At 35.7% G+C, this 15788-nt stretch overlaps 1 protein-coding gene across 1 annotated transcript; it reads left to right on the forward strand.

Moving 5' to 3' along the window:
- The first annotated feature begins 634 nt into the window (after window positions 1-634).
- LOC118273956 (uncharacterized) lies at window positions 635-14178 on the forward strand. The gene is made up of 7 exons (XM_035591240.2): window positions 635-2156; window positions 7859-8148; window positions 8943-9050; window positions 9256-9341; window positions 11473-11593; window positions 11819-11997; window positions 12113-14178. The coding sequence occupies exons 1-7, from the start codon at window positions 1178-1180 to the stop codon at window positions 12327-12329; spliced, it is 1980 nt and encodes a 659-aa protein (XP_035447133.1). The 5' UTR covers window positions 635-1177; the 3' UTR covers window positions 12330-14178.
- The last annotated feature ends 1610 nt before the right edge of the window (window positions 14179-15788 follow it).

Here is a 15788-nt window from a genome sequence, read left to right on the forward strand (position 1 = left end):
TACTTACGTAAGCTTGTAATTGCATTATATACCTACCTACGTTCTCTTTACGTTCATAGTAAAATACCTAAACATTTGACATCTACTTTTTACTTGTTGCTATCTCGTTCACTCATGCAGGGGATTATTGTTCGTGGAATGCGCGCGTCGGCTAGCCTCGCTACACACTGTTCGTAAGACCAAGATAGTAGAGTCAAGAAAAACACATACTCTCTATGTCAAGCGCATAAAGTTCAATTTTGTACTACTGTTTGTTTTAGTCCGCCTAACTGACATCGAAGCAGCTGTAGCGAGACTACCGATAGTGACTACTTTGTAAAGAGTACATTCATAAATTATATTTTAGGTATAGAATAGATAATGTTATTTGTGACCCTACGCATTGTAAAAAAATCTGCAAAATTTATATTTACTAGGATCGATTTATGACACTTTTAATGACTGATTTCTAAAATTAAATTAGTCGAAAATAGAACAAAATGAAAAGTCCTTGAGAACTAGTCTCGTGGGGAGTGCAGCTACGTCATCGACGGGACTTTTGTAGATATGTATGGTCGCTAGCAGTGACCTGATTGGCCAACAAAGCCTTGTCGGCGGCCATTTTGTTCGTTGCTGAGTCACCAAAAGGTGAAAAATGTACATGAATTGCACTCCCCACGAGACTACACAACGGTATTGGGCATTTCCCTGAACACAAAATTTGGGTTTCATGTTCCTTACCTACCACAGCGTGGTTAAATAAGAAAAATATTTTTCCAATTAATGATAATTTCAAGGGGTTAAAAAGTGTTTATAAATCAACAAGACATTACCGCGAAAACTAATTTTGAAAAGTTGACGTCGTCAATATAGTGCGGAACTTATTTTTCTTAGTTCTGTCGACCCTCACATGGATGGACTATGAACAGTGAACTCGGATCAACTGTGGAAACTTGTCGTGGAATGTGTGAATGATAGTGAATTTGAATATTCGTTTACGTATCGTAGCTTCGGTGATCATCTGTCAAAATAGTGAAGTGATAAGTGGACGATGCGCATCGTGCAAAACGATTGTTTACTAATTTTTGACTGAAACTTGTCGCGGCGACGCTACAGAATGTAGCCCTGGATTAGAGCAACGTGCAGAATATAAAAAACTGTGCTTTAGTTTCAAGAGCTGTGAAGTGTGATTGAAAACATGACGGACACCGCGACCAGTGCTTCTACCATGGTCAAGGTAAAGACAGAGCGGCCTGATGAGGCCGAGATTAGGGAACTGGCCGCCAAGATGGTGGAGGCCAATAAGGCCAAGGCGCTAGCAGCGTCCGTGGCGGCAGCACGGCCACCGCCCGGCTCGCTCGTCGGCGTGGCGCCGCCGGGCTCCGGGGGCCAAATGGGACTTCTCAACTTCTTAGCTCGAAAACCAAATGCTGCTACAACTGCTAGTGAATTGCGACCTGCGCCTGACGGTGACAAAAAGAACCCGGCTCCAGATGAGGCTAGTTGGAAAGGTCATTTTGGGTGGGACATGCTGGGTAAATGTCATATACCTTACATATACCGGTCCTCTGAGAAGTACGTGGCTGTCAGGATGGTGGAGATCAAGCTGCTGAACAAGTACTTGAACTATCTCCACGCAGACATTTACTCGTGTACCTGTATTAGAAGTTACTACATCACTGAGATCGAGGCCCGGCTGCTGAATGAGATCAACAACAGACACTGTGATGGACAGTTTGGCCGGGATCCATTCACTCAGAAAGACTTAGTGGTGCGGTTATCAGATGCCTATGAGTTCTATAACTTCCTAGATGTATGTTACAATAAGTTATTAAGAGGTACAACAAATAGTAAAGACAAATGTGGTTTCATTAGGATAAACAAGGAGTCTGTTGTACCATACACGGTGCGGGATAACCAGAAATTTGTTCCTCTATTTTACTTTGAAGGTGAAACGGACAATTTGAAATTAAAGGCAGACCAGTTGAAAGGCTGGGACTTGTCGTACTTGAAGTTCTGTTGTAAAGTGCAGGGTATTCGGAATGAACTGTTTGCTAGTGAGACGTGTTCAGTGATTAGTTTGTCAGACATTAAAAGCTATTTTCCACCGGGAACTGAGTTTGAGGAGTACTGGCCAAACAAAGTTGTTGATTCACAGCTGTTGATATCGGCTAAAGGTGAGATAATTAGCTTAAGGTTTAGTTTTAAGTTTTCAGCATCAATAAGCCGTCACACTGGAAAACATACCTGGTTATAAATTATTAGAAAATTATACAAACAATGTATTAAACTACAACTTAACATTTATTACATATTCCCAAAGCATACATAGGCTTAGTTAGCTTACATTAGCATATACTTGTTTAGCTCATGTACAGTCAGCAACTTCAGTTACTGTAAACTACTAACTTTTGTTTTAAAAAAGTAGAGTAGTAGTTACCTAATCTCAATTTAGTGATTTTGAGTTAAAAGAAATTGTATTTTTCAAAAATTTTTGGTTATTTTTTAAGTGCAATTGATATAAAATTACATTATAAATGACTTCACTTCAAAAGTAAATAGTTATTTACATTAATATGTAAACAGTTAAAATTATACATATTATCAAATTGCTTATAATTGTGGACTTAAATATTCACAAATCATTTATCTAACCCAAACTAAATAAGAATAATAATATCAGAAGTTGTCTTATTAATCACAAAAAATAAACCTATGCATCTACTTAAAAACTAACTATGAATATAATTTAAATATAAAAAAAACAATTACATCCAACTTAATTTATTCCTAGGTCAAAAAAAAAACAACCCATTATGTTTTAGTAGCAAAAAATCTGCACAAAACTAAAGCAATTAAAATGTTGTCATGAACTAAAAAAAAACTTGTCATAAAAGTGACACAAATAGACAAGCATATTTATTTCTATGTTTATTACTGGACTTGACTGGTTTGGTTTGGTTGCTAAAATATTAAAAAGGTATTTGTTCAAAGACTACCTGAACTAGTGGAACAAACCTAAGTCTATTTTTTGCTCAAATGAGACAAAAAAAAAATGTTTTTTGACATTCAACAATCAGGTTAAAAAAATACAAGGTCATACAAGGCTTGAATAATGACTGCTAAAAATAAAAACTAACTAATGGTTTGTTAGGGCATTAGATGTGGGTTCTAGATATTTCTGTACATCTGTGATAAATAAGGATACATAAATTATACCTATTGTTGTTTTTAATTACAAAAAGCAGTAAAACATGAAATTAATTTAATAATAAGTTGTTGCAACTAGATGCTGACTGTACTTCAACCTTTTTTATTATTTATTTTAAATTTAATAGAAACAACCACTCTTTTTTCATGATTATGGACCCCTATTTTTTCTGTTTTGCAAATTCTCAAGCATTACATAGTTATTGTTAATTCTCTGATATCAAATATGGCCATATCCAGAACATATAATGCACATAACTAGTAAATTCTAGAGATGCTTTCAGAAAAAGGTCTCTTCATTAGAAACTATTAAAAACTCCTAGTTATAGCCACACATCTAAATTGTTATTGATAAATTCAAGAAAATCATCATGTTTTTTCTAAAACTAATCATGGTTTATATCAATATGAGATAATCTGAAATTCCTTGAATGAAACCCAAGACGCGAAATTTCCAAGTTTTCTTAGTTTTGCAGATAAGATTATTTACGTCACAAGTGGTTTTTATTAACAATTTTGTATGTTGCTACAGGTAATAAGGGAAAACTATTAATTTTCCTTGCTAACCCAACATAATGGATGTTACCTAACTGAAGTAAAATATTATTATTAGCAACCAACCCAACTGTTTCCATTCGTTTATTGAAAATTTAAATTCTCTTTCCCAAACAATGGAAATTCTGTAACAAAAAATTACGTCAGTAATGTCCACAAATACCTATTATTGAAAAAAATATTTATATTTCGTGCGACTTAAAAAAAATCTAAAGGTTTCTTCGAATGGTTTCCGTCCTTTCTGTTTTTGTTTATCCAGTTTAGTAAACTAGTAATTAAAGATACGATGTTTTTATGATAATTTTTCCATGTAATTGTCGTCACTTTTAGGTCTGCCAAGAAGATGGTCTATCTCGATATTTGAATGACTAGCTAGTACACGTCGCAACCCATTATTTACAAAACAATGACATAACAGGCCGTAGACATTTATGCTACAATCAACGATCTTGAGGGGATAATGCAAAACAAAACACTGTCATTATTATTATTATGTACTCCAGAAATACAATTTCTTTCAAGAAAGGAGCATAATAAATGTGATTTAAAAGTTTTGGCGCCATTTTTGCCGTACCTTTGTCGCGAAAAGTTTTGTTAAAGTTTCTTTTACACCTCAAGCATCTTTTCTCCTTTTAGTTATTTGCAAAATAAGGTAAAGAGGTTGCTTTTTGCAAAACTCGTTTTTTTTTTGCTATTTCTCAATCTGGACATTTTAACTTCTTAGAATAAATTAATGACGTAACACGTAACCGTTGGCGATTGGTTGCTTGGTTCTCGTTTATTTCCGCAAAAGTCGCAATAACTGATATTTGAATGGATTCTGAGTGTCCAATTTTAGATGATTGATTTTTTGTAGTCGTACGCACGCAGATTTTTTGTAGTCTGTTAGAATATTCTCATATTCTCTTTCTGTTAAAATATTATTAACTTTCCCAGTGATATTTTGGAAGTTCAATACGTAAGCCCAACGTAAAGTTTGACGAATCCCCAATTTATTAATGAAAAACTCAACTGTGATATTCCCCAACCCTCGTAATATTCATCTTACAATGGGTACTGGGGATATGGGGAGATCAACAACAACAGCCGAAGAGTGTCGACCTATTTACGTCCCGACTATTTGCTACTCAAGGGTAAAGGGTCCAACTATTGATCGAACTTAAACTTTATTACCATAGGAATAAAGTACAAAGTAAAAATGTAAGTTATGTAAGGAGAATAAAAGTATTCAGTGATATTTAAGTTTGTCAAAAATGCGAAGGCTTTTAAACCTTCAGCGTGGAACCTTGACATGTAAAAACAATTTGCATTATGACTGTTTTTGCACAATTATCTCCTTTATCAGTGTGCAAACGGCACTTATTTTTGTCCATCATATCTATAATTACTGTAAATATTGTTATTAATTAACTATCATTCTTACCGGCTCTTCTTCGAAAGATATCTACGTATGGATATGATTACACGAATTAACAATTAAAGTGTCAAGACACTTTTTTTCCTATTTTTGTAGTGCCTACAAAATAAATAAGCAAGAAAAAGAATTAGTAACGTTATGGTTTTCACAACAATAGCCGATGTAACTTGGCTATCGGTCATCTGCCGCTAAATCTATCATAATCTAGACATTTTCAAGTCTTAAAAAGCGAAGTCGTTTTTACATCATCCATCAATAGATACGGGTCGTAGTCTCGTAGTGAAGGACGTAACTAATAGCTTCTAAATGGCTTGATAAGGTATTGATATAGACCCTACTGACAAATTTGTTGCTGCCTTCGAATTACATCCAAGTTCCAAAGGCTTGGTCCCATTTGGAAGACTGATAAGGTAGTTTGAGGCACTAGTAAATCGATAGGAATAGGTAAACGAATGAAGATACTCAGAAAAAAATATAGTTAAATGATTGCTACTAAAAGGTTTATTTTATGGGATGAAGTCCTTGCATTCAGAGAAAGGACTTGCATTTAATAATTGTATGTTTGATGTTTAATACTTCGAATTATTTAATTCAAATAAGGATATCGCACCGTTTTCCTCAGGGCATGTTTATATTGTTAAGTTTTCTTCACTATTGGGAATCCCTTCGGAAGTTTAACTAGTTATGATGCGGTTTTAACGGGCCTAATGACGCAAATAATTCTTCATAATAAGCAATATTAAAAGGAAAGTAGTCAGTTAACATATATTTTAAAATAACTTTATTTCAAAAGTCTGTTAAAAAACTTAGTGCATATTCCAGACCTATTCCATGTTTATGTTAAGTTTATTTTACAATAGAAGAAAAGCAACATTGTAAAAAAATACCGAAAAGAAAATACGAACCCTAGACATAAAAAGCCATGGATAAGCCCAGCTTATCCAGACTCGTTGTCATTGTTCAATATTCTGTAGGACCTATTTATGGTCGCGATCAAGATGAACTGACTGGAAAATCTTATTTAAAAAGTTATCGCAGGTGTTTTAAGAATTAGTTCCATTATCAACTGATGAATTTATTATTTATAGCTCCAACATCATTAAAACTGGATTCTTTATTAATAAAAAAATATCAATATGTACCCCAAAAAAGATTTGTCATTGTTAACGGTTTAAAGATAACGGGACAATTACCAGCAATCTGGTGTTTGTCGAAAGAAATCTTGACATCTTATGTCTTGAGGCTTTCTCTTGATTCCCGTTACGCTATGAGGTTGGTACGAAACACTACAGATTTATCTCGGATCAAATGGCCCAGTTGGGGTTTTAACTCGCCGTTTCGTAAGATTTCACAGTTCAACGCTTTAACGTCATCAGACGGTGAAGTAAACAAGAAAAATATGAAAATAGCTCAGTCAGTTGTCTTGGTCATGTAAAAACTACCAGATCAGTTTTTCAACGAGAAGATTTACAAGTTTTTGTTAAGATTGTTAATCATGAATCTGCTGAAACATGAAACTAAAAATGGTTTTGTTATACAGGAGTCCACAGTACTTGTAAATTCTGTCCACGAACTAGGTCGAGAACATGGCATATGACGTCACTCGTAATTGTCTGCCATCTAGCCAGTTATAATTTGACCTTTTTAGTGCATACTCTTTGAATTTCAAGGGCATCCATTGTCTAATATTTCAAATAATATTTTCCCCACCATTGGCGTCCGTGTATTTACTGAAAATTAATCTTTATTAACAAAATGAAAACTTGTGTATTATATCAAAATATTGGCAATTTTGATGTAACCGCCTTAGTTGCTTTAAATTCTTTGGAACATTGTCAATATCCATCAGTTAATTGCTGCTTCTTTCTGACAATTTAATAAGGACTGGGTACTTGTTAAATTTGTCCTTTATCATCGTCTTTCATAGCCCGTAACCGTCCAATGCTGGAGTGTGAGCCTCTTCTACATAAGAATGTTGGCTACAAACTCTACGCTTGGCAGGCCCTGGCCAACTGGTCCTTAAAGTCCTTCATAAATAAGTCAACAAAAGATTTAAATATTATCACTGACACGTCGCCTGTTTTATTTCCGTAAAGTTCAACAACTTGGTTGTGATAAGCCACTGACACAACACAAAGAGTTTTTATTTTTCAATTGGAAGGACGAGAAGATATTAAGATAAATAGAATCCTGCAATCGGGAGATGATAACCGATTTCAAGACAAAACCGCTTATAGCTCGTAAAGGCTAGGCCAGACCATTCAATTAGGTAATTTTGTAAAGTTCGGGCGTAACCAGCATTTTCCAGAGTGTGACGCAGTTTTTTTTATCACGTTTTCTGGCCTAATCAGAGTGACCCGTTGTTTTCATTCCATATACATATAGATAACACGTACATGACGCAATATTTCTCAAGGAACTTAACTTAATTTCAAAGAAACAATATGTGCGTATGTTTTTGAGAAATACGTATGAATAACAAAATCATTTATAACTTCCTTGAGTGTATGAATCCTTAGTTCAAGTGAACTTTTTACTTCATTTATGAAAAAAATAAGAAACTGGACACCTAAAATACCTACCTAACCATTTTAAGTATTCCCAGACAGATTGCAAATCTCCAATCTCCATGTCTTATCATAGATTATAATAATATAATTTCTACAAATTGCTTAAGTCCACCATCTTTGTTATCAGGTTCTGTATCTGGTGGCGGGCAATGGACGCGTGCTCCGCCGGCGCCGCCTCCAGGAGTCGTTGGTGGAGTGGGAGTCGGGTCTGGCGCAGGCGTGGGCCTCAACAATGTGAACAGCCAATCCACGCGGGGCAGGCGGGCGAACACGCAGAGGCATTCGCAAGCTTCTGCAGCCATGCAGATGCCCCACGGGGGACTGTCGGCAGCTACAGTACAAGCGCTGGCGAATGGCTGGAGTCTACCCGCAGCGCTGACGCAAGCCCAGACTCAGCAAGTGCTGAGACTCGCACAGGTACTAACAACGCTGTTGGTGGAACCTGTGGTGGTGTAACGTTTTTCATTGGTCGAAGCCTCCAAAGTGGTCGATAGAGGTGAACATTTGAATGTGACACCACATTTGCTGCCAGTTCTGGAGCGAGCTTAATGCTGACCCGGGAATCATCCCGATCTTCTGTTAGATAACCCCAAACCCTTTTCACTTGGTCTACAGGCACCTAAGTTTCCTAGTCCCATTTATGATTTCGTCTTGTCAGTTTTGACTCCTAAGTTCGATTTTCATATTTTCTATGTTTTTCAGTCTTAGCCCCCGCCCTCTTTCATTCGATATTTCAAACAATTGCTAAAACATAAAAGGATACTCATTGTTATCCAATTACTGATGGAAACGGCCCTAATTGTGACGTCAGGCATTGTTTATTCATAATTTCCACGAAATGATTCATTGGCCCATTAAATACGTAACTATTAGGAAATATTTATAGGCTAACTTAAGTTTAATACCGTTTTTGTGGCTTCAGTACAAAAGGTTCTAAGGCAAGAACTTATGGCATTGTTTCCTTCCCCATACATAGAATAAGGGACAGTATTAACTTATCTACCTTGCTGTCAGTAGTTTTAACTACTGGATATAGAATTTTGTCCCATGATCCATACAAAATATTAAAATTCCCATGTATATTTTTTATTCAATCTCAGATTAGTCACTAGTGTGTATCTGTGTACCGATGTCTAAGAGAAAATGTTTAGGTTTATAATTGTAAGATTAGTATCTAGTAGCAGTTTATATAACAAAGAATGGTTGTACAGGCACAAGTGGCGCAGGCGCACGTGGCGGCGCGCTACAACAACGCGGCGATCGCGGCCGCCACCGCCGGCCTGCCGCAGCATCGCTCGCAGCACCAGCGTAACGTACAGGTACCCATCATACGCGTCTACCATATTATTACACAAATACCAATTAATTAGTCAGTTTTTGATGGAATATCGGTTAATGAGCTACAATAACTATCTCACATATATATTTAGTTTATTATTATTAGTCTTCCACAATAATTTTCCTGGCACTCGCCATTTTGTTCTAGTGCCGCGTGAAAATGTTTGTTTTTATCGTTTATTTCAGTTTCCGAACAGTGCAATTACAATGGCGATGGGTCAGCAACCCCCTCCACCTCTCGTGAGGAGCTCGGCAAACACATCAACCATGAAGTGAGGAACTTTTCATCATTTGTAGTGGATTTTGTAAGAACAGCCCGGGTTTTGTAATATGTACGTGATTAGCCAAGCCAAGATTAGATTCCATTTCAACTTACAAGCCTTATATTCTGTATTCCCCAAGAAATCTTTTATATGTGGTTATAATTTGTACCTAGAAAGCATAGTTCAAATTGTTTTTTCTGCAAAATGTCCAAAAAATTACGTTTTCTGTCTTCACCCTGTGTTTTCAGTCACATTACATCGCTTGTTCCAATTGACTGATTAACACACATCACCCTACAGGGAACGAAATTATTTGGACGTAAATGCATTACTTTTTTTTGTTTTTGTAAACTTTTCGGGGATATACAAAATGCAGGCGAAAGTTTTTTGGTGAAATAAAAATATTGCTATCCTTCTCTTATTTAAACTCTAATATGAGACAAAAAATATTATCAGCTGCCAAAATAAAATTGGATTGAAATAAGTCATAAATTACATACTTTCATATTTTTTTCAACATATTTAAAAAGCATTAACTGCCGAAAGAAAACTGCTGAAGGCAAATCATCCGCAAAGCGTCCGTCATCAGTGGCCGACGTGGCGGATAACGTGTTAAATGCAATTTTTTTTATCTTTATTTTTGTTTGCAAAGGATAGCAATATTCACGGTTCTATTCAAAAGAAAATTTTCGGAATAACTTTTTTTTTCAGCAAAAAGGGCTGTTCTTACAAGTGTGTATATTCCATTCGCCATTGTCTTGACACTGTCCTTCAAAAACCATTATTAATATTTATTGTATACGCTTTTTTTCATTATTATTAAATTATTTTAGAGTTATCATAACGCATCTGCTCAATATACCGGGTGTTAATTTTTTTTCTGACCGTTTTTAAATGTAGGGCTGAACCCCATTTGAGTCGGCAGGGTAAACGGCCCAAGTATTTCAAATCACCAATGATCTTGTAAAAATGTTACGTGGAATATTACTTTCATTACGTTTTAGGAACAGTAATTCAGCATGACAACACTGATATTGACGTTTTAATTTAATAGGCTGTCCATAAGTTATTTTTTTCAAAACTCATTAGGTAACATGTTATCAGCAAAATCCAAGAAAACATGAGATTATATATTTTTATGATATTTTAATTAACATGAAATTGAACCATGATACGCTTTATAGCTCAAAACGACTGAAATTAAAAGTAAAATTAAAGAAAAAAAATAAATAAAAAAAAAATAACGCCTCGTGTAGCATTATTTTGAATATCGTACATTATAACCACAGACTATAAATAATAATAATATAACCAAAACGCCTACACATTAATTTATGCCAGCTCTCTTCCTGTGCCCTGTAGGAAGTTACTCGTTCTATTAAGATTTATACAGACCTTATCACAAACACACGGTATTTTGGCAGATTATGGCTGCAATGATGAAAGGGCTTGATAATTGAACTAAACTTAGTTATTACTTTTTTATTACTAACAATTTAGCAATCGCCATAAAGGTAAAAATGTCTGATTTTGTGAAGATTTCAACGTTTTTCTAATGAATTGGATATTATTACATTAACAGATTTCTGTATTAAAGAGATAAAGTTAAAATCACTCCTTACCCACGAAGGGATAAGCAGGAATGTCAGTTTTAATAATTAACAAATAACCCATTAAAGAGATTAATGAGAGATAATGACAAAAATACTGTTTTTCTCAATTTGAATAATTATGTTCTCTGAATCTGGTTTAAACTTGTTAATTCATCTAGTATTTTTATATTCATAATTGAAAGAATAAAATACAAACTTACATTTGGTCATAAATTTAAAAGACACAAAAATTAATCACACAACCATGTTGTGTAAGGGCAAATGTCTCAAGTTTACGCTTAAAACGTTAATAACTTAATAAATAAAGCTATAAATAAATATCGCATGACCTCCATGTATTAAAGGGCAAGTAAATAAATAACCTTACAAAAATCCAGTTTGACCGAATAGGTAATACTAACTAAGCATGATAAACATGTCATTGTGTTAATCTTAAGCAAGTCCTCAAATCATTGCAGCTGTACTCAAGCCACACATCATACACCCAGGTGAAGAATAAAGTTGCTAATATAGTACGTATGTTACAGTGTACCCCCTCAAGTGACTGGAACAATGAATGGCCACTCAACCTCTCACTCCGTGGACAATCGCAAAAGGCTTACTCCAATACCCGACATCAATATAACTGGCAACCATACGCCGTATAAGGTAAGAACTGCCTAAAGTAACCCAGTTTTATTAGACAGTTAAGTGAATATTAAAAGGTCTCTGCAGTTTATGTAGGTTTAGATTAGTTACTGTGCTTTATACGTGTTTTAAAAAAAGATCCTGCTTCTAAGATGTTAATCTAGCTGAGTCAGTGCTGACCACAATTTACTTGGTTAAAGGCCAAGCAAAAAGAAGACCGTTAACATTTATTTCTTTTATTCTCAGGTTCAGAAAGCGTTGGTGGAGAATACTATGGTACCCTGCATCAACGCGAAACCCTACCAGTACACGGAGCTGCTTATGACCCTGCCAGACCTGGCCAGCCACTTCTTCCCACGAGTCTCCCTCACCACGTGCCGCGCTATGCTCGACGCGCTTGGGATTACCCTCTACAGACCTAACTCGTAAGTTTCTCCATAATTAGCCAATCTAACTATCTATGGTGTTGGCACATTATGGAAGTTTTGTAAATCAGTTAGCCAATGTAACAATTACACCAAATATGTGTTTGTGTTACAGGACTCAGGTACAAGTACTCCGCAACTCGGGCAAGTGTAAGACTGCAGCAGCGGGTGAGAACGGACAGGCGCTCGTACAGATCCGTGACGTCATGCAACACATGCTGCAGTTCAAGTACATGCTGCGGTCGGGGCTGGCGGCGGACGAGGCGCCGCTGTCGCAGCCCCGGCCGGCGCACGCGCCGCCGCCGCCCGCCAAGCGCGCGCGCGCCAACTGACCGCCGTCACCGCCCTGTGCCGCGCCGCCCTGTTCCCCGCTCGCCCCGCCACGCCAGCTGCGCAAGCTCGCGCCCGACCTGGTGCCCGACTGGGTCAAGCAGAGAGCCAGAATGGTCGACTGCATGCCTGCCCAGTAGGCAGTAACACCCACAAATCTAGTGCCACCGACACCTATCTGCGGAAACGAGGATTCCATTATACAATTATGCAACATATCCCACGAACAATTCAAAGTTTTAATCTCGCCCAGTATCAATTCTATTTAATATCCAAACAATTAGAAAATATTTTGACAACAGTTTCAGTACGGTAAAAGCATATTGTACCAAGGGACCAGAGGAACCTGAATCTGTGCTCGAGTTAAAAGTAAATATATAACATGAAAACATTGAACCAGTTAGCCAGTATTGATGCTAACTACCTCAACATACTAAATGCAGTGATAAAGTGTATAGATTGAATGTGTGATACACGACGTGAGATTAGCGCGGAACATTGAACGAGTGTTGTGAGACAGTTTAGAACATTGTATAGAGTGACAAGAAACACGATTGTAAAGTTGGCTGCGAGCTGACTTAGGGTCTGAGCCAGTGACTGTGTCTGCAATTTAGACTGTCCAAGTATCAAAGACGTTAATGCGCATGGGACTTGTCAATTTTTCCCTAGCTTGTACAAACTGTATCATACTATATTTGTAAATCGAAAGATCTAATTTATAGCAATCTATTTGTACTATTCAATAGAGAAGACTGAGAATTTTATTTTTTAATAATTTCCTAAAAAAACAAAAGCTATAGACATGTTGTGAACGTTTAGTTTTAGTTTAGTCGAGTTTTTGCGAAGAGTGTTTTGGTATGACTTTTAAGTTAATTTGTATGTTGATTTTATGTATACGATATGTAAATAGTTCCCTGCATTTAAGCAGTACATGTTATTTTCGCAATACATTTAATATATGCATAAATAATACTTAAAATTTTAGTGTAACACTGAAAAAGTAAGGGTTATTTGAATCATAAAAGTATTGCTTAAATTGCATATTCAGAAGCTTTTTAAATTATCATCACAATTAAAATGTTAACTTCACAAAATTTGTCACATTTTATATCAGTAATGTGAGATGCCAAGTAATTATAGAGCTAAGAAAGGCATGACAAGTATGTAAGATAATGAAGGATGGCAAATATGTATATTAGAGAAATACATAGCTATTTAGGACCATGCCTCGAATTTTCTTCAAGAAAATGGCAATATTTAGCCCGCCAGGAACAAAAGTAAGTTGCCTTGTTGGATGCACAAATCTTAATCATTTATATTTTAAGTAGCTTAATAATCAAAGGGCCTTTATAAATGTTTCACCAAATCCAGCCACATTTATTTATTGTAATAATAACTCGCTGTAGGACATGTAGATCTCCTTGGCTCATGTGTAATTATAGTGACAAGTCAAAAAGGGAATCTCATGTTCTACAGAATGATGTCAACAGGTGGATATATATGTATTAATTAAGTATTAAATCCCCATACAGCCACGCAATAATAATTATTACTATTATATTAAGGTAGACAATATAATTATATAGTATATGTCTAATTGGACTGGGTTTGGTTAAGAAACATGGCTCCTTTTGTCAAACACTTGTAATCTATTGTATTCAGTTCTGTGGGTAGTGGTTCCTGGCTTTTCCAGTGAATATAACAATACTTCATTATTATAATTCTAACTTTCCAATAGGAAATGTGTCGATCCTACCTACATGGGGTTTGAGATGCGAAAAAATGTTGTGTATTGTTCTAATTTTAATTGCGCATTTTATATACATACTTTATTTGTAAGGATGGAAGATATGGAAATCATCAAGACTCCTCCCGCGCTGGGCGGGACGGGAGGAAGTGTCAAGCTCTTACTGAGTAAAAGGCATAGACCGGGGCCATATTCGCGTCCCCGTTTTAGCTAATTATAAACTTACAATGACATTATTAATTAATTTATATGAATGCTGCAATTGATTGAAGTCAAACAAACATGTTCCATGCTCTACAATAAGACCCAAGTTGTTGAGTAATGCAATGGGATTTCATCTAAGCTTTTTTGTTAAATTATTCTTTTATTTATTTTATACACACCATAGCGATGTAATCGCAATAAAAAGAGATATATTTTTCTTTATATTAAGTTTAAATTAATTTAGAGAAATTATATAATTTTCCAGTAAAACTGAAATATTATTGTAATTTGTTGCTTCAAGTTTTTATTTTAATCCAAGTGTCCAGCAAAAAGAACTGATTTCACAAGTTGGAAGCTAATGAAATCCCATACATCTATGCACATTGCTATTGCGAAATATTTTTAACTTCCATAACCATAGTAAAGTAACATATTTGTATTATTTCGGTGCAATGGTAATAGATTGGTTTTCATGAGACTTGATATTGTGCATAAGGTTTTGTTATGCATTTACAATGACCACATACATTCTATTATATCAATGGTATAGTAATAATAACTATAAGACTTATAATGCTTCCAATTTATAGTTATTTAAGTAGATACATAATTAAAATTGACAGACATTCAAATAATGAGCTTGCGTCTCATTAATTACATAAATTATTGCATTTCATTACTATACAAATATTTTCGTGTTAGTAAATTGTCGGTTTTTAAATCAATTTGTATTGTATTTTTATAAAGAATGCTACGTATATCAAGTTTCGTGTGAACAGTAGAGGGGATAACACTTAGGCCGCGTTTCCATTGAAGCGGAGCGGGGCGGAGAAGAGCTTAGCGGTGCACGAATTGACCAATCACTATGCTCGAAATCTCCGCTCCGCTTCAATGGAATCAGCATGAGCGGGGCAGAGCAGAGCTGAGCGGATATTCATAAAAATATATAGCGAGACGATGCGGTGCGGAGGGCAGCGGGGCGGTGCTATGCGGAGGACAGCGGGGCGGTGCGGAGCAGCGCGGTGCGGTACTATACTGTACTTAAGACAAGGATAGTGACACTAACAAGACGCCAATGCTAACGTGTGACAGAGACATATAATCGAGTACCGAGTATTGTCGAATAAGCACGAAGATTCACGAAGTAACCAAAAAGGGATGTCCAAGTAGCGTGTGTGAGGGTGTTGTTTATCGATTTTCTTAAAATCGATTACTACGAAACAAATTACTTATCAAACAAAAATATATTTATTTTCAATGTTATAATATTTAACTCAAATAGTCGTTAATGATAATTGATATTCAAGTAAATCATAACTTTCAATTGAGAAAATACTTTCTTTTAGTTTTATTTTCATGTCGAAATATCGTTTATAAAATTAACTATATTTGTAAATCTTATTTAGTTTAATATATCATATAAAAAAAACAAACTCTAAATGAAAATATCGATTGCGATATTTGATCGATAAAGGGTCTATTGTATTTAGACATGGTCAATCTCTCAATA

Source organism: Spodoptera frugiperda, chromosome 3 (assembly GCF_023101765.2).
Source record: "Spodoptera frugiperda isolate SF20-4 chromosome 3, AGI-APGP_CSIRO_Sfru_2.0, whole genome shotgun sequence".
In the NCBI taxonomy this organism is placed as follows: Eukaryota; Metazoa; Arthropoda; class Insecta; order Lepidoptera; family Noctuidae; genus Spodoptera; species Spodoptera frugiperda.